General features: G+C 41.1%; 2 protein-coding genes across 5 annotated transcripts in view; both read left to right on the top strand.

Moving 5' to 3' along the window:
* Window positions 1-631: 631 nt before the first annotated feature.
* Window positions 632-22,823, top strand: part of MRPS6 (mitochondrial ribosomal protein S6) — a gene marked incomplete at its 5' end in the record, with an annotated part of 66,465 nt that continues 44,273 nt past the window's right edge. The window contains one exon of one of the 3 annotated variants that reach the window (XM_081235993.1): window positions 632-746. In XM_081235993.1, coding sequence (XP_081092119.1) covers window positions 705-746 — 42 coding nt within the window. Of the gene's footprint in view, window positions 747-1,070; window positions 1,205-1,906; window positions 2,054-22,823 lie in introns of those variants that run through there. The other 2 variants (XM_081235991.1, XM_081235992.1) reach the window with 2 other exon arrangements.
* Window positions 1,091-22,823, top strand: part of SLC5A3 (solute carrier family 5 member 3) — a 33,755-nt gene continuing 12,022 nt past the window's right edge. The window contains exons 1-2 of one of the 2 annotated variants that reach the window (XM_081235990.1): window positions 1,116-1,204; window positions 22,057-22,139. The gene's annotated coding sequence lies outside the window, so the exon portion shown is untranslated. Of the gene's footprint in view, window positions 1,205-22,056; window positions 22,140-22,823 lie in introns of both variants that reach the window. The other variant, XM_081235989.1, reaches the window with a different exon arrangement.

The raw sequence follows: 22,823 nt of genomic DNA, 5'->3' as shown, positions 1-22,823 counted from the left end.
GGGTAAGGGGTACGCAGGATGAGGCTCCACTCCTTCCAGGGCACGCACGATCCCGGACAGTTACTAAGTGGCTTTCCAAGCATTCAGCGGGTTCTCTAAATGAACGCCCAGTAAACATTTGAGCCAAAGTCTTAGCCTATCCTTAGCAACAACACGTGGGTCAGGCCGTGCTCATAGAACAACAAATGCCGGTCTGTGCAGGCATCGTTCTCAGCGGTTTAAGAGCATCAACTCACTCAGAGGCATCACAGCCCTGGGAAGTAGGTGCCCTTCACATCCCCTTTTTGTAGGAGCCTGCCCAAGGTCAGGCAGCCAGCGAGGGATGGGCACGATCCGAACCCGGCGGCCCACTGCCTGCGCCTGGCGCCCAATTCGCCGCGGAAGGGGCCCCGGGAAGCCGCGCCAGCAGCCGCACTGGAACGGAGAGCTGTGGGCAAGGGCGCGAGGGGTAGCCGGCCCCCCCGCCCCGGTATCCCCCGCGCAGTGCGGGTGGGGGACGCAGACCGAAGCGGGAACGTTCCGGAACCCGGGTGCGCGGCCGGGGGCGGAGAGAGGCCCTGGTCCGGCCGAGATCCCGCACGGAGCAGCGTAGCCACGGAGCAGGCCCCTCACCCCGAGAAGTCGCGGGGTAGGGGCGCGCGCACGGGCTAGACCGCACCGCAGCGCACGCGCACACGGGGGCGCAGGCTCGCCCGCCGCCCAGGATGAGACGGAAGGCATGGAAAGTTCCAGCTGGTTCGAGAACTGTACGTAGCAAGCGCGGCGGCAGCGGCGGCGGCAGGGTCGGAGGGGGCGTGCGGCTGCAGCTGGAGGTTTCCGCCGAACCCGCGGTGCCTCCCCCCGCGCAGCACCTGCGGGGCCAGGGTGGGGGTCCCGGCGGGGACCGCGGGTGGCGGGGAGAACGGCTGTGCAGGGGGGGGCGGCGCAGCCGCCTTACCGAGGGGGCGTGGCTTGGCCTACGGGGGCGTGGCTCTCTGAGGGGGCGTGGCGGCCCGTCTGCGCAGCTGCCAGAGCCTTTAAGCCCGGGCTCGCTCGGCCGGAGCGTGCTTTCGCCGCCTGGGAGCCTTCCGGCCCAGCTGCCTGTCCGGTCCCCGCGGTCCCCGCCCTCCTGCGATCCGGGAGCCGGCTCGGTTCGGAGCCGAAAGCTGTGCGTTCGGGCATGCCCCGCTACGAGCTGGCTTTGATCCTGAAAGCCATGCAGCGGGTAAGTGACCTTCCCCTCAGAGCCCGCCTTCCCGCGCGGGCGCCCTCGCAGCCGCTAGGCCGCCGCCCCCCGCCCTCCCCGCCCTCCCCGCGCGGCCGGAGGGGGCCGGGGCCGCGGGCGGCGGGCGGCGGGCATCCGCGCTGAGGGGGCGCGTGGGGCCGGCCGGCCCGGCGAGGCCGCGTGCGCGCGGCCGCGGGAGGGTGTGCCTCGCACGCGGCCGCCGGGCGGTCTGGCGGGCGGGCGGGGGACGGGGGGCGGGGCGGCCCGCGGGAGTCCAGTGGAAGGTCCGCGGGAGGACACGCGCCAGCGCCCGGCCCCGGCCCGGGTCCCGCGCCCGCCGTCGCGAAGCTGCCTCGTCGCCGGCCCCGCCGCTGCCGCCCGCTCCGGCCCAGCTCCGCCGCCCACCCGCCTCCGCCTCGCCTCCGCCGGCCGCCCCGGAACCGTCCGCGCTCAATAAAACCTTCTCCAAAGCGTGTTTGTGCGATTGTCTGGACCACGGTCGCGTAGAACCGGCTCTCACGTCAAAAAAAAAAAAAAAAATCTTTGACTTCTCGTTTTCTGACTTCAGCGACAATCCTGCTCCGGGTGCCCTTAGCCCAGTTTCATTCATCCAAGTTGTGGCCTTTTTTGCGCCTTCCGGAAGAAATTTGGCTCCCTCTGCTTTTGATTGCTCTTGAGGTAGAGGATTTCAGGTTTGGAGGGATGTTAAGCGATCCTGCAGTCCGTTCACTCCAGGTAACGCTGTGGCCGAGGACAGGGACCCGCGGCCCGGAGGCAGCTCTTCGTTCTCTGTTCTGGGTCAGGTACTCCTCAAGCCGTCGCCGAAATCCCCATTCTTCCGTGAATTCGGTAACGTAGAGTGTGGTGTGTGCTTTTTTTCCTCCCCCCCTTCCCTTCCAGGTATAATAATAAAAATGATAATAATTCGATGTTCGAACTTTGGGAAGATAGCTTCCTACAGCGCCAGAGGCTTGGGCACATTCCATGTTTTGGGTCAGTTTTGAAACGGAGCTGTTAGGAAGTTAAGCCTGGGGTCTTGGTCCAAGCGCTGTTGAAACGCTGCCAATCACAGAGCATTAGAAAATCGTTCCGTTCTTTGCACACTATAAAGTGGAAAAGACACCAGTGTCTCTCGATCAGGTCTGGAGAGTCTGGTCAGGCATGCCATTGTGTCCCCAAGCTTGTTCTCCCTGAATTTGGGGGAGGGTAAGATTGCATTGTTTAGCCTCCTGAGTATTGCCCCTTTCTTGGACCTCTTCCCTCTATACTGAAATACACTGCTTAAAAAGAATGGGAACAATGAAGAAAAGAAAAGCACGGTATTGAAAAGGAAACATTTAAAATTTTGTGGCAGTTTAAGTCCTCCCTTTAAGTTACGCGTTTTAGGAGCTATCAGAACCTGGGAAATGGAGATACTGACATTTCTTTTGTTTCACCTTGTTTTAGGGAGAAAACAAGTATCATTAAACAGTCAATGTATTTGAGTCAACGTACAGACATAGTATTTGTTCATTCCATAAACCTTTGGAATGAAAATTCAGAACTCTTCTTTGTCTTTAGCATAGCTGCCAAGTACTGTACATTTGTTAACAGAGCTTCAAGTATGTTAGTTAAATGTATTTACTCTGTGTTCCTTTTTTTTTTTTTTTTTTGGTATCCTGTAACAACCAGGATTCACAGTCTTTGGTGTGGATCATACATTTTTTACTCCAGTTCAGATAAGCCACGTAGTACAGTTTGGTTAAAATAATAATTCAATTAACCTTCCTTGAAATCCTGGTGAGGTTGGGCAGGGGCCCTTTGCAAATAATCAAGGTGAACTCCTCCCTGGAGGCGGAGGCCTCCATGGCTACAGATAAGGACATTTTAACAATGATGAAGTTGTGTTGAAGAGATCCTTGACCTAAATAAAGTAAGATTAAACGACAAAAAATTTCTCTTTTTATATTGTTCATAAAACCTGTTTTTGAGTAGGTTGTCAATAGGTAACAAACACAAAGACTTACTGGTTTTGAACAATTTTGCTTGCTTTCCATTTGGGGAAATAGGATCCTAAAATAAGATCCATACTTCGGGGGAAATGAATGGAAAATGCCACCATGAGCTTATATATCTCTGACAGGCTTTGGGGAAGCCTTCCTTCTAATATGCAGTGGTTTGCAGTTCCGCTTGCAGGTAGGCTATTCCATGTAACTCCTCAACTTTAAGATGCATATCTTTTATATTTTTAGATTCTGAAAAGTATACCTCTTATGGTGTACCCCTTGATGACTTATTTTCCTTTCCCACCTTCCTCAGATCATTTATGTATCTTGGAATTGAGGAAATATTCTATGTTAGACAACTCTTGTAAGAGATGTGGAAGTTGCAGTCTTTTCTTGGATTCCCAGAGAGGTTTTCCTGTTTCTTTTTTGTGGTACTCTGTAGGCCTGAAGAGCATTCCTCTCTTTAGGGTGAAAACTGAGCATAAAAGAGAGTTAAAATTCTAGATGCAGGTACTGTGTTGAAGCTCTCACAGCATTTCTTGTGTTAAAGACCCACTGCATTGTAGCACAGACTCTTGTGGGAGTCCCCATTGGAAGATTTCAGGGTGTAGTATATAGAATGAATCTTTATTGAACTATATACAGTTGTGTATTAGTCACTTAGAAGTTTCAGTGCTATCTTTCTCTCAGTTTGCAATTGGTAGTCCATTATAATGAATCGCTGCTTGTGTTGCGCTTTCAAGTTTGTGTACTAACGAATGTAGATACCAGCCCTCCCAAGAAGAAATTTATTTGCAGGTACCATTTAGCTTCAATTTTATTAAAACGTGTGTATGTAAAGTTGTCTTTCTGTATTCTCCCTATTTTTAATTTAGCGTGAAAAGTAGATAAATGTGGTTAATTCTGAAAGTTGATGCGGTAGAGTAATGGATGTTGTGAAACCAGACTTTTAAAGGTGATGACTAAAGCCATTTGAAAAGGTGGTTGCTTAGACCAGTTGTAGATCATTAGGTAGAAGTGTCTCCAGAAGAAAAAGGTATTGAAAAGTCTTGTCATAGGTCAGCATCGTAAGAGTTTTATTCCTTTCTGGCAAACGCGGTTTTCAAGGCTGCAGTATGGAAGGACATAGCTGTAGAAGAAAGATCACAAGCTGCAGGGTTCCAGGCAGTCTCAATTCAGCATATGGAAAACCTTTTCTAACAACTGAAAAAGTAACGAATTGCCTGTGAGGTGGTGAGTTTTCTCTCCCCCTCTACCCTGACCTCTTGCAGTGGGAATGTTTAGGTAGGTAGAGGAGGAGGGGGCATGCATTTGGTAGGTGAGGTATGACACTGACTTTTGAGCTCCCCTGAGAGTTTGAGAAATGGCTTGTCCTTTGATTTCACTTTGAAATTTGATTTCACACATTGGTATTTCATTTCAGCTAGGTAAAAGATAGATTGAATAGACAATTTTTGAATTTTAAAGCCACACACTGTGTTGAAAAGCTGTGTGAACTTTGTAGAAAATTTTTACGTTTGGGATAGGCTCAGGAAGAGGAATTTTGAGGTTCAAAAAAGATCTATGCAGGACATTTATATATTTTGGTTACTTAGTTTAGGAACCCTTTATCATGTCTTAGCACGTTTGCCCAGAGGATGATCACAATTGGCATATTTAGAGTTGTGAAAGCTCTGGGAAAATAGTTTTTCCTGAAGCCTTCTCATTGCTGCTGAGGAATTTTTACATGAAGAATTAAAGGTTAATGGTTTAAATAATAATTAGTTTAATTCTAAGTGAATATAGGTGTGTACCAATAAAATAGCATTTATATATCCTCTTGCATAATTTTTCAAATAGGAATAAAAGTAGATAGCTACTTTGGAAATCAAATTCTTTTTCATTGAAGGAGATTTCACAAGTGATTTTATGTTTAATATCCTTCATTTTTAATTTCATTGAAAATCAGATTATATTTTAAATTTTACGATAACACTGAAATAGTTCTCTGTAAGTAAAGAGTTTTACGATGTACTGAGTTTAATTTATGCCTTGGGTTTTATAAGTTTAGAAATAGGAGTGTAGTGATATTCCTAAAACTGTGCAAAGCAGTAGGTTTTCTGATAATGCAGTGAAGGGTCCCTTCTGTTTCTCCTCAGTCAAGACTTCTTGGTTAGAAAACCTGGCAGAAGTTGTGTACTCTAGAGTTGTATCCCAAGTTTAGGATCTTGTGAAAGTAATTGCTACAAAATGTTTGCATTTTAGATACTTTTTGTAGGCATAGGGTCTAATAATGAACTCAAGTATGGAACTGGCCAACCTTAGGTCCTTGCAGCTTGGCTTGCTTGGCAACATTTGATAACTGGGAGCTAGTGATACTTTTGTTGTCAGTTGGTGGCAGACAGAAGTTCAAATGGAAACATATTTGTTCTAGTTGTCAGATGGCTAAGTTAGTCTCTTTTTCCTTCTGTGAGCCCTCCCTTAACAGCTTAGCTTGTAGCTTGTATCTTTAATAATCACCCTTTGTGTTTTGTTTACTTGAAATCAGACAACTTAAAATAGTTATCCAGTAATGAAAGACTTGAGCCTTGTGGGCAATGTTGTACTTTCACTTGGTACTAAAGTTTTCTTGGGTTACAGCTTATTGCCGCAGCAAGTGATTGAAGAAGGAGTCCTGTTCCTGCCCCTGAGCTTACAGCTAAGGTACAAGGAGTGGCTTGGGGGTAAGGAATCCTTCCTCACCAGACGTGGTTTGTATATATGAAGACTGCTTCTCAGAAGTTTGACATTCTGCACTAAATTCTTTTGTTATTTGTGACTCACACATTCAGTACAGCTGTTTGTTGCTTTTTAGAATCTACATGTTTCATATGCAGACTGTATTGAATCTTCTCACCTTTAGATTATAAAATCACTTTAAAGAAAACTAAGTGTGAAAGCATTGAGGAAATTCTGAAGTAATGTTTTTCATCAAGTACCTTCACTGTATTTGTAGTTCAGGTAGAATTTACCTGTTCAAGATGAGGAATACATCTTTTTAGTGGAAGGCAGTTCTAAACCAACAAGGAGGGTTACCAACACATGTAGTTAATCTCTTAGGGGAATCGAATTTAAGGAATTAGTCAGATTTAAAGAAATCATTCAAATTTAATGAATGTTTGGTAAGTTTTCAACTTATCTAAAGGAAAAACTACCCTCAGAAGTTCGGAAAAAGACAGTTAATCCAGTCCTGTTATCCTTCTTGTACTTAGAGCAGGAGCTGGCAAACTATATGGTTCACAGGCCAAATCCAGCCTGTCACCTGCATTTGTATGGCCTGTGAGCTTAAGGAAGGATTTTACATTTTTAAATAGTTGGGGAAAAATTAAGAGTATTTTATGAAAGTTACATGAAGTTCAGATATCAGAGTCCGTAAATGCAGGTGTTTTGGAACATAACCCTATTCATTTGCTTATATTTATTATCTGGTACTTTACAAAAAAAAGTTTGCTGACCCCTTATTTACAGACACATAATTTCCTAGGTTCACCATTTCTCTTAGCTTCTTATGGTGCTGTTTTCTGAGATTTCTGCTTTGATTCCTTCCTTTCCCTCCTCTTTATATACTGTACCTTTGCCTTCATGTGGTTTGACCTTCATATGGTTTGCCTTTTTTTTCGTAACAAGTCAAGAACTCTGGCATTTTGTACTCTTCTGTGCTGGTTATAGCCTCCTGGATGTAACCTTGGCTCTGCAAACTCAGTGTGGTTGAAACTTAATGAGTTACCTACCCCAAAACTTGTCTAACTTATTTCTGTTTGTGGCTTCTGTTTTCTGTCACATGTGGCTGAACCAATCCAGCTCTTTTTTCCTTCAGTCTCAATCACATATTAGTCTCTTCTCTGCCCTAGCTGAACTACTTATGTTTCTTGCTTGGATTCTTGCAGTTTCTTAGGTGGTCTCTCTAACATATTGCTGGGGGGAGGATAATCAATGCCTGTAAATATGTTTTTTGGAGTGCAAGAATATAGAAAGAATTAAATTGGGATGCATTTTTAAGGAAGTAACACAAACCATTGTTACAAAGCATTGTATAATGATGCCTTTTTGGTTACATCATTACCATCCCATATAAGTTGATTGTGTCAGCACCATTGCCAAATTACAGCATATTCAGAAATGTGCTCTATTTCAAAGATATTCCTAATGAAGTCTGGCATCCAAGGCCACCTGTGATATGACTCCAATCTTTTTTTTTAACCTCATCTCTCAATTTCTTTCATTCTCCATTTCGTATAGTACTGAGTAAAGAGAACTGCTGTAGATCCCTGTAAATACCATTCCCTTTTATTTCCTTCGGTGCCTGTGTCACACTGCTTTTCTTGGAATGCCCTCCTGTATTACCCCATCACCTCCATGAAAACATGCTTCAAGTTCATTTTAACTCATTTGGTAATGAAACAAATATTGAGGACCTGCACTGTTATGAGTATAATATTGCCTTTGGACTTGCATGGTGTGTTTCCATGTCTTATCACATGGACCACTTTCTATTTAGTATTACAGTTAATTGGTGAATGTTTCATACCTCCTTTGGTAGGTTACATGTTCTTGAGGGTCAGGTCCGTTTCATTACTGTCCTCTGCTTTGCACACAAGGTTGATGTTCACTTAGCTGCCTTATGGGGATTCCTCTTCTATCTGTCTAAAACAGTTCTTGAATGTGAGATAGCATGCTGACCTCTTGTGCTAGTAAGTTGCTTTCAAGGCAGTGCACTTTGCACTGAGAGAGTTGTATGCTTATCAGAAGTTGTGTTGGTTTCCAAGACTATTTCATGGCAGGTAATCTTGCTTTTATAATAATTTAAATATGTAAACTGACGAAATGAGTGCAAACTTTTTTTTTTTTTCCTGAAAACCAAATTGGATTCTTTGGAAAAACTTGATAAAGGTGAGTCACTAAAATAACGGCTGTAGAATTAGATATGGCTGTAATAACAAAGTTTTGGAGGAAGAATAACAATAATCCAGGATGATTCTGTATGTAGACTGCTTTACAAGATTTCTTAAAGCTTTCCACTTTAATGAAACTGGAACGGAGATTGTAGATGATGCATTTATAGATACAGTTTAGATCAAGCAGCAGGAACTTCGGTCAGCAAGAAGCTCCACATCATCAATCCCATTCTCCAAGTGCTTGACCCCATATTAAGATTGGCAAATACATTTATGTGTTAAATGTAGATAAAATGTTTGTTATGTATGTATGATTTTTTGATTTCCTATTTTAGCTTTAATCCCTTTTTTACTTACTACTTTTGTATATGATTGTTTTGGATACAAAGGCTTTTGCTTCAATAAGTGCTCCGATTTCTGTTTTCTAAATGAATGGAAGAAATTAAGATCCGAAATGAAGACCCTGGTTGTGTTATGTTGGAGTAAACAAAGAACTGACACTGGGACAGCAGAAAGAGCTTTAGAAACAATGAACCTGGTTTTGGTTCCTGGCACCTACATCCTAGGAGTCTTAACCCTCTTGGATCCTCATTTCTGTCTGTAAGATGGGAGTGATCCCTCAGTTGGAGAGCCTTTGAAGATAAAGTGGTAACACGACCTTAGAGGTAGTAGGTGTTCAGTATGTCATTAAAGTAGCCTTGTGATCTCAGGCAAGTTATCAAACTTTATTGTGTAGTTTTCCATTATTCCCACTTTCTTAATGAAGAGACTCCAAAAGATAAATTTTCTTATGTGTAAGCTACCAGAATCCAAGACTGAATCAAACCTGGGATATAGTACTTGCTTAGAAATTTTTGTATTAGTGAACATGAACCATACTGCATAATAGCTTACATGCTAATTAAGCAAGGTCTAGCTTCTGCATCCGTGAAACGTAGAATGTGTGTGTGAGGGAGCCCATGAAGGAACGCCACTGCTTGGAACGGCCTCTCTGTCAGACCAGATGTGCAGCGTTTATTCATCAGCTACTGGCCTTTCCCAGGCTGGGTGCAGTGGGATTCCTCAAGAACTAAACTGTTTGCAACTGGGCTTTATGTTCATCTCTCTCATCTGACCTTGTATAACTAGTACTTAGGTTTAATGTGTTTTTTAAGTGAGAAGGTTGGGAAAAGTGAAGAACAGGGAAAAATCTAAAGAAAAGAATTACTTTAGATAGGCTAAGTGTCAAGGTGATTTGAGGCAGGTGGAGGGAAAACTTAGTATTTTAATCTTCAGTAAATGTTTGGTTGCTAATTGCCAATTGCTAAATCTTTAGGGATGACCCTTCAGTAAAATCAACACATGGAGCAGATAGATCATAGCCTAATTAATTTCTGCTGCTACGTGATGTCTTCAGTTAGTATTTTACTTTTCATTTTTGATGGAGCAATGTATTATAAAACTACATCTTTCCTTTTAATTGTTGATTTTGAGAGATTTTTTTCCACTCCTATTGGTACAGATTTTTTTTTATAAAGGACTTAAAATACAACAGTATTATTTTATTTTTTAAACGTCGTAGCATATGTTGCTGGAATGTATATGTTTCATTAACATTAACATGTTAACATTCATTAACACGCTTGATTGATTTTTAAATAATTGTCTTGTAAGCCAGGGGTACCTCTGATCCAAGTCAAAAACAAGACCATTTACAAGAGAATGCACATTTTGTATTGATGTATACTTAACTGTCAGTTTTTTAAGTTCAACTTTGTTTCAGACTTAATTTATGACTTTTTTTCTACCTGATTATTTTACTCTGAAGCTGCATAATGAAATATTGGGTGATGTAGGGTATTGGGTGCTGTATGAAGCGGGGTTGAGAAATATGTGTGTGTGTGAGTGTATAATAGTGGATGAAGAAACAAGAATGTGACCAAGAAGATGGAATAGTAATGCTGCTAACTTTGAAGTCATTTTCATTGTGTTTGGAGATGGCAATGTGAAGTGTAAATATATTCATGAGTTAATGAAAGCTGTTTAACAAAATTACCTAAGAAATAGAAAGGTTATATGTTGAATTCTTTTGACTACGGTGTTTTAAAAACTGGGTAAGTATGAATCAGCCTTATTTTGTCATAGTTTGGAGTGTTGTAATTCAAGACTGAAAGGGGTTAGGTGGGCCCGTGGTAAAATGGTAGAGCTGCTAGGGGTGGGGGGAAGGTAGTGGTGTGTGTGTGTGTGTGTGTGTGTGTGTGTCTGTATGTGTGTGTGTGTGTGCACGCACACATGCTGGTGGTGCTGGTGCTTACCACTACAGTCTATTATTGCCATGGGGAGTGTGGGCCAGGTTTTGCCAGCTTGTCCTTTTCTATCCTATTCTTAGCTGGAAATCCAGATTTTACAGGAAGTCTGATTTTTAAGGTGTCGCGACTAAAAATATTTAAGCACCATGGACCTAAGGAAATGTATCTGTTGGTCAGGTATGGCTACCATCTTGTAATTTCTGCTTTAGATGATGGGCTTTAGATGTTCTTTAAAGACATCCTTAATTGCCTTTAGAGCTCTTAGCATTTAGGTTACAAAAATTGCTGCTCACACATTGACAGAACCCCTCTTGTTAAATTGGTCATTGATTGACAGTAGGACTAATACTTAGTAAATGGCAAACATGTTCATGTCTTAAAAGTAGTATCAGTTTCTAGTTCTGGACTCATGGATTATGTACGCCCATTTAGGCTAAGTGTACATACAGACTTCAGAGAGTTGCACAAAGACTGAGGTATTGACTTAGTGTGAACTGTCAGAAATTGGTATTCATAGTCCACTTTTTCTTTAGGTGTCTGGGTGATTGCTTATTTTAAGCATACCTTAGTACAGTTTGGTTTACACCCACTGTTCTAAAGTCTTACAGGTTTGAAATACTGCTTCCTGGAAAAGACTGCTTTATCTAGAAAATGACATTTTTTTGCTCAGGGTATATCTGTGAAATTCATATTAGCTTATATGACACATGATCCTTGGAATATAGTATTACTATGAAAAAAATTAGGTGCTCTTCTAGTCAGAGGATAGAACAAGAGGATGATACAATATTATAATTTTTGTCCAGGCTTCATGTTTCCATGGAATGGAAGCCAAGTCATTACCTTGACTGACTTGCCCTTTTTGTCTTTGTTACTTCCCCACTCCCACTCCAGATACATAACAGCAAATTGCAAATAAACTCAGGTCCAGTTTGTTCCTCCCTACCTCTCAAGTCCAGGATACACTTGATTTGTTCCCATCCCTCTCCCTCATCATTTTTATTATGATTACAGTGCCCTAGTTAAGGGAATCCTTACCCACTTTGGGAACGTTTCAGTAGAGGCTGATGGAATTGCAAGTGAAGGTAGGGACCTAAAACCTCGACCTGGAGCTCTCAGTGCTCATAAAGTGGCATTTCCCTGCTTCTGTCCTAGCATCAAGAATTCCCGGTTTTGGATTCCCTGGCGGTCCAGTGGTTAGGACTCCGTGCTTTCACTGCTGAGGGCGAGGGTTCGATCCCTGGTCGGGGAACTAAGTAAGATCCCACAAGCCATGTGGCGTGGCCAAAAAAAGAAAATTCCTGGTTTTGTCTTTGTTTAGACTTCAGTGTCTCCTTGACACCTACCTTGCCTATTATAATGCTTTAATTTTGTCAGGTGTAGAAACCCAAGTGCAGCTATAACAGCCAGATTGCTGTGGATGTACTTCAGTATGAGAACACATTGACTGTGTGGTGGTCAGGTCATAGCTGAGCTTGGATTTCAGGTGCTGGGAAGGTCCTCGTGTGGGAACCCATGTGTAGTCTTTGCTTATATTAGAAGGATGGAAGACCAAAGTCCCAGATACCCGTCCTGTTTTCAGTTGTTCAGGTGTCCTGTGTGCAAATTATGAATATAAGACATTGTTCAGTACTGGTTTTGATTCGGATTCAAGGTGAGTTTCTGCTGCTGAATAAAAAGCAAAATTTTGGGGTAAGATCTTTACCAGGCGTTTGTTGCAGGGAAGGTGTACTTAAGTGTCCTTTTAAAAAAATTGCGTCAACCATTATTAAGTAAATATATGACCCAGTAGTAGGTTGTTTTGATTGTCATTCGTTTGTGCTGGTATACTGCTTGCCTTCTGTTTTGTTGGCAGTTATATGAGAAAGCAGTTTTGTGAAGTATACTACCTTGAAAACCTTAGACACCGAGTTTCCATCAGGGATGATCTTTAGTCCAGCAGACTCTAGTAGCATGATTGGTCTCAGGAATGCCATTCTTATGTATAGACTGAGGGCCAGGAGTTTGTGCAAATTCAGTTTAAGGAGATTAAAGTGAAGAAAAGAAATTCCTTCTAATATCATTTCTTTTATTAAATATTTCATCTGATTAGGATGAAATAATTGGAAGCTACTTATAATTTCAAGATCTCCTACCTTCTGACATCCAAGGAAAGCACTTCTGATCTTATTTTTCTGGATTTTTATACCAGTCTACTAGTTCTACCTTTGAAATGTAAGAGAAAAATCCAGCTGCATTTGTAATCTACAAAAGCATGCCTCAGTTTTATGTTCACTTCTTAGGTTCAGTTCAGGGCATAATTTCTTCCAGTCCTTCCAAATTCTGTTCAAGTTATCCTGTTTATGGTCCTATTGTTTACTTCTTGAAAATCCTGTATTCCCCAAACCTTGGAGAAGATTAGAAGGTTTTAAAATTTTCTAACCAAAAGTATCTGCCTGAGGAAACATCCCAATTTCAGGATCTTCTATTTTATTACTTGGCCTCCTGGGAGAATTAGAATCTGGTCTACTAGGAAGACTCTTGTGTTTACATTTTCTGGCCTCAGTCTCATGGAAAAATGAGAAACTTCTTGGCCTCTGTTCTTCTAGGAACATAAAATTGGAACCAAGTAGGATGAGAACAGAAAACCTGACGGTAAACCACCAAGTTGACCTGGTTGGATGTCCGAGATCTGTATATATTATGGTTTGTAATACCTAATTCTTAGTGGCTGGTTTAAGCAGGGTGTGTGTGTGTGTGTGTTAGTTACATATATGTGTGTGTGTGTATTCCCTCCCCCCCTTGAATATTCAGCCATCTTAAGGGTTAGATAGTGTGATCTCCATTTTACACATGAAAAAACTGAAGCAGAAAGGTACCCGGGACCACACAGCTCAGTAAGGGGCCAAGTCAGGATCCTAAAGGCAGTCTCAAACTAGAAGCTATACTTTTGATCACTGCATCTGTAGAAAACAGTGTACACTGTACCGGTATTAGAGCTATAAAGTCCCTTTAGACTGAAGGATACCTGTTTTGAGTGCCTAGTAGGTGCCAGCACTACCATGTGTTTGGGGAATAGAGTGGTAAACTGCAGGGCAAAGTTCCAGCTTTCATGGGGCTTACATTCTAACGAGGGAGACAAACTAGCAAAGGCTGTGAAGAGAAGCAGCAGGAGAAGGGGACAAATGTGGCCTTATGTTTTCGTTAGTGCTCAGGCAAGGCTGAGTGAGACCAGTGAGGGAGCGAGCCATGGCCATTAACTGGGGGCAGAAGAGCAGGGATGAGTGCAGAGGTCTTGGAGTGGTTGTGTTCACATGGCGTTCAGTTCAGCAGGCTTCTGTTGTATAGGTGGGGTCTTCAAGCCTTTCCTGAAAGGATTGACAACATGTGACAGTTCAGTGCTTACTTCTTCCCACAGGACGTTTACCTAGTTACCTATCGTGATGAAGCTGGCTTGAGGTACATGTTTTTCCCATTGTATAGAAGTGAGAGTTAAGATGTGGACTCGAGCATACGCGAAGGTGACTCATTTAACGAATCTCCGTGTTGTACCCATCACCCAGTTTCAGCAGTTATATCACCATTTACCACTCTTGCTTTATCTCCACCACCCCTTCCCGTTATTTATTTATCTTTTTTGCTGGAGTATTTTATATTTTCTTAACTCTATCTGAAAATTTTAAACCTTTAGAAGAGTTACCAGTATAAGAACCATTCACTTAAAACCTGTATGCTTTTCACCTAGATCACTAATTTGCCATACTGGCTCTTTTTTTTTTTATCATTTGAGAAGAGTTGCAGGCATTGTTGACATGCCTTTCTTAGGAATAAGGACTTTCTTCCTAACCATAGCATGACCGTTACACTCAGATTTGACATCAATACAATACAATTATAGAATGTTCCATTTGTGTTCTAATTTACCTTGTTATTCCAGTGTTATCCTTTAGTTCTTCAGTCCGTTATTCAGTCAAGGCTCATGTATTTGGTTGTTGTTTAGTCTTTTTGATCTAGAGCAGTTCTCAAGCCTTTGTCATTAAGGACAGTGTCACTTTGAAGAGTCCAGGCCCTCTGGTCTGGAGAATCCCTCAATTTGAATTTATCTGGCTGCTTTCTCTTGATTAGAGAGAGGTTAAACATTGTCGGCAGGGATGTTACAAAGGGTTGTCAGTTTGTCCCACTGTTGGGGATGTCAAACAATTATTTGGGTTAGGTGATATCCACCAGATTGCTCCATTATAAATGTACCTTTTTTCCTTTAGTAATTATTAAGTGATTTATGGAGCGACAAACTTGATTGAGACTCAATATTCTTTTCTCCAGCAGTCTTCCACTGGATTTAGCATTTATTGATGATCAGAATCAGTTATTGCTGGAGTACTTTAAAGCAAATGCAGATATAAAATTTCTCCTGTAAATATTTATCATGTATCTAAAAGGTAAGAGCTTAAAAAACAAAAACAAAAAACCACAGTGCCTTTATGCCACCTCACTACAATTCCTTAACATGTAATATCCATATTCAGATGCCCTGAATTGTCTCAGTTGTTTCTCTGCCGTTGATTTGTTTGAATCTGAATCCAAGCAACCACAGGTTGTATTTACTTGATGTTTTTGCAAGTGTTCCTGGGTATAGCATTCATGTCTGCCTTTAGAGGTAAGATTAATTCTTGATGGGTGTAGATGTTGACAGCCTCATGCATCCATTCTGTAGTTCCCATCAAACTTTCTTTCACCTAAGGGTTCTAGCATCCATTGTAATCATTGCCTAGGGACCTTATTTCATTAGGGATTACGAAAGGTGATTCTCAGATTGCATCGTTCCTTCTGTATTGATGAGCAGATTTTTTTCTGACCTGTGTTTATTTCTACTTTTTTATGTATACCTTCCTGGGGAGAGTTGTAAAAGGATACATTCTGCATCTTTACAGAGGATGGTTCTGGACTTCCTTAGTAATTCTGTAATATGTCCTCAATTTTCTCGTATGTAAATTTGTGGGTAATTATGCCTACCTCTTGGGGATTTTGTGAGGATTAAATGGTCTGGTACATGTAGCTTAAAAATGGTGCCTGGCACTCATGTTGGGGTAAGCGCTAGTTATTAAAGTAACTTTTTCATTTAATTCTTCAAGTGTAATGGAGAGGCAGAGATGGGAGAGGTGCTTCATGTGTTGACATCAGCAGGATGCTTGAATTTGTATAGAGCGAGCTGAGGGAAGTGCTGCTTGCCCACACCAGGCTGTCCTTTTTGACTGCATGGAAACAACCATAATACACGAAGCATATGTCACTGCACACTGTGAACTGGATATTGACAATTGAAGAGGTAAAATCTGGAACACGTTCTGAAATGGAGTTAGTACAATGAAGGGAAGTTGGTAGGTAGGTAGGATGAGATGGTGGCTCCAGGTACAGGTTTTTACTATGTCATGGCCCTTTGGGATTTTTATCTGAACAAAGGGCAGCATGCTTGCCTCGTCTGATTTGTCTTGTTGTCATTCTACACTCAACTAGAGCTGTTTGAGATTGCAAATCACTTTGGTAGGGGAGGAAATGCTTTACTTCTTCTTGGCCTTTTAATCTGCCTTCTCTTTCTGCTTTAAAAAAACCCCACTGTTGATAATTATGTAGAGTGTTGGAAGTTTAACACTCTTTTTTTTTTTTTTTTTTTTTTGCGGTACACGGGCCTCTCACTATTGTGGCCTCTCCCGTTGCGGAGCACAGGCTCCGGACGCACAGGCTCAGCGGCCATGGCTCACGGGCCCAGCCGCTCCGCGGCATGTGGGATCCTCCCGGACCAGGGCACGAACCCGTGTCCCCTGCATCGGCAGGCGGACTCTCAACCACTGCACCACCAGGGAAGCCCAGTTTAACACTCTTGATCAGGTGTTTAGTCATTAATATGTGATTCATTTATTTAAACACTTGAGCACCTACCGTGTGCAAGATAGTGTTCTAGACACAGACCACATCAGTGAGCATCAGAGACTAGAGTCTCTGCCCTCGTGGAATTCACATTTTAGTAGTGAGGTGACGGTAAGTATGAGGAAGTCGTATAGTATGTTAGAAGGTCTTGAGTCCTGTGGGAAAAAATAAAGCAGGGTAAGGAGAGATTGAGACGGTTAGGAAGTGACTTTTGAGCAAAGACAATGAGAGGAGAGCAAGTCTTGTGAAAATCTGGGGGTGCAGAGTGTGTCCTGCATAGGGAACAGCCAGTGTCAAGGTCCCGAGGCATGTCTGGTACATTTTGCGTTGTGAGTGAAGAGGTGACTGCTTGCTGTGTTCATGCCCTGTAGTGGGCCAAGGACCAGAGCTTGGAGACAGGTTAAGAGGCTAGGGCAGTTAACCGGATGAGATGGAATGGTGATTTGGATCAGGGTGCTAGTGGTTGAGATTCTGAGTGGTCTGATTCTGGATATATTTTTTGAGAGAAAGCTAACAGATTTTGCTAATGGATTGATCATGAGTGGGTTGAGAAAGTGAGCAAGGCTTCAGGGATGACTGATAATTTTGGGCTTGAGCAATAGTAAGGATGGAGTCACCATTTTCTGAGGTGAGGAAGATTGAGGGTGGAACAGCTTTAAGGGGGTGAGCCAAATTATTCATACTCCCAAGGGAAAAGATAGGTGGTTACAGACACTTCATTCAGTAAGGACGGTGGTCCATAGATTTTGCTATGAGAACTCATATCTATAGATCATATAGCCCGTTCTTTTAACCTAATGTCTTAAGGATGTAAGAGTTAGCAGATGAAGGAAGGCTGAGATTCATATAGCCTGTGCCAACAAGGTCAGATGTAGAATAGACTTTGAGACTTAATTTTTTAATTCTAACACTGAAAAAGAGAATGGAGGCAAAAGCCTTGGACTTGGAGAGTGAGAGGCTGGTTGAGCCTTGATCTTCTAGCCGAATTTCCTGCCCTGTGTGTCTTTACTTACCTAAGAAGCCTGTGCCTGGGACTACTTTTTGTTTTGAATCTCTTCGTTTTCTTCATACATATATTCATCACAAATGACCATACATAAGTACTTCAGTTGGATTTTATCCTGTACACTCTTCGCAGTCTCTTTTGTTAATATTTGTTGTATATACATCTCAGTTGTTTTCTCTGCAGACTCAAAATTTTTAAACATGGGTGATATTGAATGATCTGTTATTAATATTGTTTGTTTCTATTAATAAATGTCCTTTTCATTAAAGATAGTATTGCATAGTGATTAAGGGAAGAAGCAATTTAAACCTAGATGGGAGTGCAAATCCAGATGTAAACACAAACAGCTGTATCCTGGGGTGTTATACTACCTCGTTGGTTTCAGTTTTCTTGTGTGTAAAATGATCATAATAATTGTATTTATCCCATAATTGTTGTGAGCATTAAAGTAATGCATACAGCACTCTAGGCACAGTACCTACAAGGTGTTAGGACTGAGTGCCAGGTATCTATTTTTTATCTCTGTTATTTATAACTCATTTATGATAACTAGTTGTTTGCAAGCAGCTAGTGCTGAGCCTCTTGAATTCTTCCCATTAAAAGTTAACACAAAATGCTTAGTCATTGGAATTACATGACACGGTATCATAGGCGCTTCTACTCCGTTACTTTACACTTTCATTTCTCTAAAAATATATAGGTTATTGGAGTTTGCTCCATACACATGTTCTGGTATCATCCACATAAGGATTGAAACCAGTGGTAGTTTCGAATTTACCCCCATATCCAAAAGGTCTTCATTGCTGAGACTTTCGAAAAATGAAACCAAAAAGACCCCTGGTGAGCCACACTTCTACATTTGTAGAAGCAAATTAAAATGACTATCTCGGGGGATGTGTGTTTATGGATGAAATGATAAATCTGGTGATTTATGAGCTTTTCTAGGTGAATAAGATTTTATTTGAAGAAATGGATTACTTACATGGGAAACCATCCCTCCTAACCCCCCACCCCTAATAATTTGCTAAAAGTAGGGCCATTCTGGTTGGTAGAGGGTTGCTGGAGGGGGGCTTAAATCCCTGTTCACTCTACCTCACCTCCCACCCCTGTGATGGGACACCCCCATGTCCCATCTAGGAACCCTCAGAATATAGTTTGAATGCCATTTTGAGTTCATTCACAGGTTTCATACATTTCTTACATACTTCCAAAAACTTGAAGAGCAGGATTGTAGGTATAGTAGAAAAGTTTTGCCAAAGAAATTTAAGGGCAAGCTCCTTAAATGTTTTAGGGACGATTACATGTCTTCAGCTCCACTTGTAATTTAAAATTGGCTGGAATTCATATCTGTTGTATTAGAAACACTCATTTTCCTTTTGGTGTCACTGATAAACTGCTATCATGGCCAAGTTCTACATTTTTAAAGTTAAGCAAGGGTTGAGGAAGGCCCTGTTATGAGTATGTATATACCAAGCGCCAGTAACCTATTCTACTAGAGGAGTTTGCTTTGCTGGACTTTGAATCAAGATAACAAAAGTGAAAATGTGTCTGAAAAGTCCATAAGTAGAATTTTATATAAATTTAGTGAGTTTTTTTGTATTTAACTTGAATGAAGCGATGTAGATAGGAGCTCATAGTTGAGGTGGTTGGGAGCCTGTTTAAAATATTTGTGAGAGAACTGCATATTTAATACATTATTTAGTTCTTTTTATCTATAAACTTTTATGAGGCTCCTAAAACACCTGGGGTATCGTTGACAGTAATTTGAAAGGCACCGATATCACCCCTTCCAGTCTATGCAAGTTGTAGAGAGTGAAGTGACGTTTACTGAGCACCTGCCTGTTGCACTGGGCAACACACTTTCTAGGTGTTAACTTATTCCTTATTAAACCATTAGGAGCTGTGTGGTGCTTTCATTTTACAGATGAGCCCGTTGAGGCTCATAGAGATTGTTACTTGCCTAAGATCCTGCAGTTAGGAAGTGAGAGTGCTTGGACCCCCAGCCCTCCAAAGCTCGTCTGCTTGCTTGACCATGCCACCTACACATGGAAGTTTTCAGATGTGTCGGTGTATTCTGTACCCCTTAAATTACTACTTAGTAAAGGGAATATTTTCCACTGGATCAGAAAATGAGCAAGACTTGGCAAGCCTACTGTTGACAGCAGTGGGCTCTGCCGACGCGGATTGTCCTTTTGAATGTGAGGTTCTTAAATCGACCCCAAAGCTAAAAAGGTTGTGGTTGGGTCACTTTGAGGGTCACTTTGTTCTACTCTTTGGTAGTTCACGAGCCTCATTGAGTTTATTATGACCTGCAGCCGTGATGGCATTTGAAGGTTTGTTTTTCTTGTTCTCTGTTTGGTTTTCATGGCAGATGACTTTCTTTTAAGAGTGACCATACATCCTGGGTTTTACAGAATGTCCCAGAATAGCTTCCTAGTTTGGAAGATAAACTCTATGTTCTCCCTAGATAATAGAAGAGATATGTTAGATTTGGTCATAACTAATTATGTTTTGATTATATTACCTGAAGGGGTTAAATAGCTGATTTAAATTTGGTCTTACCTATTTTACTCTTTCTAGTTCAAACACAGCAACTATTTGTGTACACTTGTTTATTTGGATTAATTCTTTAACTGTAATTTAATTCATCCAAGTAAATGAAATAGTACTTTCATGTACCAAGATTTTATTTTAATTTTGTGTGGAACTATCAACAGAACACTGCTTTCTGAGACAGAAGCCCCCTCCTATTGGGGAGGGTCTCTCTGTTTCACAACACCCTTGTGTTTGATTGACATCAGCTAAATTTCTTACACTGGCCATCATAACTAGGAGACCATTTCTTTATACATTCTACGTGTATTACTCTCATTATAGAAATAATCGTTTTCTTAAAAATGCACTGCCAAGGAGCCAACCCACATACTTATCATTACTATACCTACTTTATTACTTGTCCCACATTTCTCACTTACAGGATTTATCTGAACCGTGAACCAGTTTAGTCCTAGAAATATAAAAACATAAATTAAAAAATTGCGTTTTAGCTGGAGAAAAAATTTTTCCATGTATATTCTTTCTAACAATAAAGGAACTCTGGCTAGTGTTTGTTATATTTTTGTTGTAGAATTGTTTACTTCTTTAAAAGAGTGAGAAAAAATATGCAACGCTTGTATATTTTCTTTGGAACCATTTTGTAAGGGTTGCACAGTTTATCTCCTGAAAGGCTGTGACGGTCTCTCTTAATGACTAGAATGTGAAATTTGGCTGCATTGTATTATAGTAGTTTATATCTTTCTGTAAACTAATTTGGTCTGTTTTTGTTTCCTTTTCCAGTCTTTACTAGGTGCTGGTCTCTGGATGTTTTTTGTTTACATTGGAAACATCTTAAAATCTGTCCACAGACTGATATGGTATCCAGTGAGATGGGGACTGTTGGCAGTGGCTTTTGAAGGATCTGAGGGGGCAGCAAGAGTTGAGAACTCGGCCTTGAGCTAGTGTTTGGCGTCGTCCTGCTTCCTCTCCTGTGGGCCCAACATCTTTTCTCTCTAGCTTACCTGCCAGCTGTTCTAGGGAAGTTAGGGGTTAGACCAGTCTAAGCATTCATCAGGGAGCGGAATACGGCTTAGATATCTTACCTGCATCATATTTGACAATGGGAAACAGTGTTGTTTATTTTAGCAGTGCTTCCTAGTGCTCGGAGAAGGAAGGGCTTGTTTTGTTTCTGAGTGTTCTGTTTTTTGAACAAATAGGTTGCTGCAGCAGCCACTACAACACATACCCCCTTCCACCTTCCCTCCAAACCAAAAAATAAAAACACTCTGGGTGTTTGTCCCTTCTTGAGGAGACAGATAGTCAGGTATTGCCGTTGAGAAGAGAGACACTTGAAATGGCCCTTCTGACCAGTGAGCTAGGCTTATCTGTGTGTAAGTTGGAACAAAATGGCAAGGGTATGGCTTGGATGTTGGATGGCAGTGGGAGCTCTGTTGGAGGCAGGGATCTCCTAATTGCCAACTACAGTTTTCTTTGTAATTGAGGACCTAACCCTTATACTGAAATGTTACAGGTACCCTTTTAAATAATTAATATTTATTAGTCACCTGATTAGATTTTATTAAAAATTTAGGTGGTTCTTCCTAAATAATGTCCAAGTATTTTTTTTAATAACTTGAACATTTTGGGGGTCAGAGAAAGTAGTCATAGAAATACAAGCAGCTTCAGGTTTGGGCAAGTATGAAGTGATACAAATACCAACTTTTAGTGTATTTTATGTTTTTGTGTGTGGCAGTTTTACTCATGCCTGTCATTATGGACACTGGCTTTTAGGAGGAAGAATTTTAGTCAGTTTTTTTTTTTGGTGTAATTGTTGTAGTGCTTTATGCTTAAAAAGGCATAAAGATGGGTTTAAGACATTTCTACTTGGCAGCATTATTAATTAGACCTAATAACCTAATTCGGTAGCGTGTTTATCTTTAAGCATTATTTCCAGCTCTTTTCCTTACCAGTAAGAGGTGTGTTGTTAAGTGTTTAGTACTGTGATCTGTTTGGAAAACAGGTGGCTTTTAGTATCATTTATAGGACTTAATGATTTTTAAAGGAAAATATCTAGATTCATCAAAAAGCATCTGCTTTGTCAAGCATAAAAAAACATTTCACTCTGAGGTTACCTTATCTCAAGAGGAGAAATCACTTTAGGAGTTAACATGTGGAAGGCATTAGGTTGAATAACAAAATGTTTTTCATATTGGTCTTTCAGCTCCAATTATAATAACTTTGAAGATTCAGAATTTGTCTCTTTTTCCAGGAGAAAACCCGTCATATTCATAAACTCAATTTTAGGTAAATTTAAATGTCTGTTTTTCAATGATTTTCTTAATCCAGGACTGAAAAAATCTGATTGACTTATTGAAGATAATTTATTATCTAATGGTTTATAGATGTCTGTTTTGTTTAGGTTTGGAAGATATAATAATAATGATGTTATTTTTCAGTCTTCCAGAAAAATTTTCTCTTTCTTCCTCCTCTCCTTGCTCTGTATACCCTTCAACAAGAAAGCATTAAAAGGAAAAATTATTCAGCAAAATCAAACCTTGAGTTAGTGCCTTTATCATCTCAGAGGTTCTCTTGGAAATAATGCCTGATGAAATGGAAGGGAAGGAAATTTCTTTAACATTAAAAAAATCTTTTTTTCAATGTCTCCCTTCTAGCTAGCAGAGTAAAATTTTAGGGTTGTTTATAAGTTGTATGTTCCTAGTTTTTTTTGTGTGGAACATCTTGTTTCCCCTTAGGGCAGGAGTCATGTCACAATTTCTAGGTTAATGTATGATGACTAGCACAGATGTACATTTGTAGTAGGAATTTAGGAAAATTTTGTAACAGTAGTCTGCACAGACTAAGCAGTACTTGGTATTGTGTTTGGGGGTAGATGATAATACTTAGTAAATACCTGTTCTGTCCAGGACCCTAACTGGCTATAAAATACATTACTCACAGTATTTGAAGATTCATTTTGGTGCCCTTATT

This window comes from Mesoplodon bidens (genome assembly GCF_964165515.1).
Source record: "Mesoplodon bidens genome assembly, chromosome: 5".
NCBI lineage: Eukaryota > Metazoa > Chordata > Mammalia > Artiodactyla > Ziphiidae > Mesoplodon > Mesoplodon bidens.
This window is presented reverse-complemented; position numbering and strand designations above follow the sequence as displayed.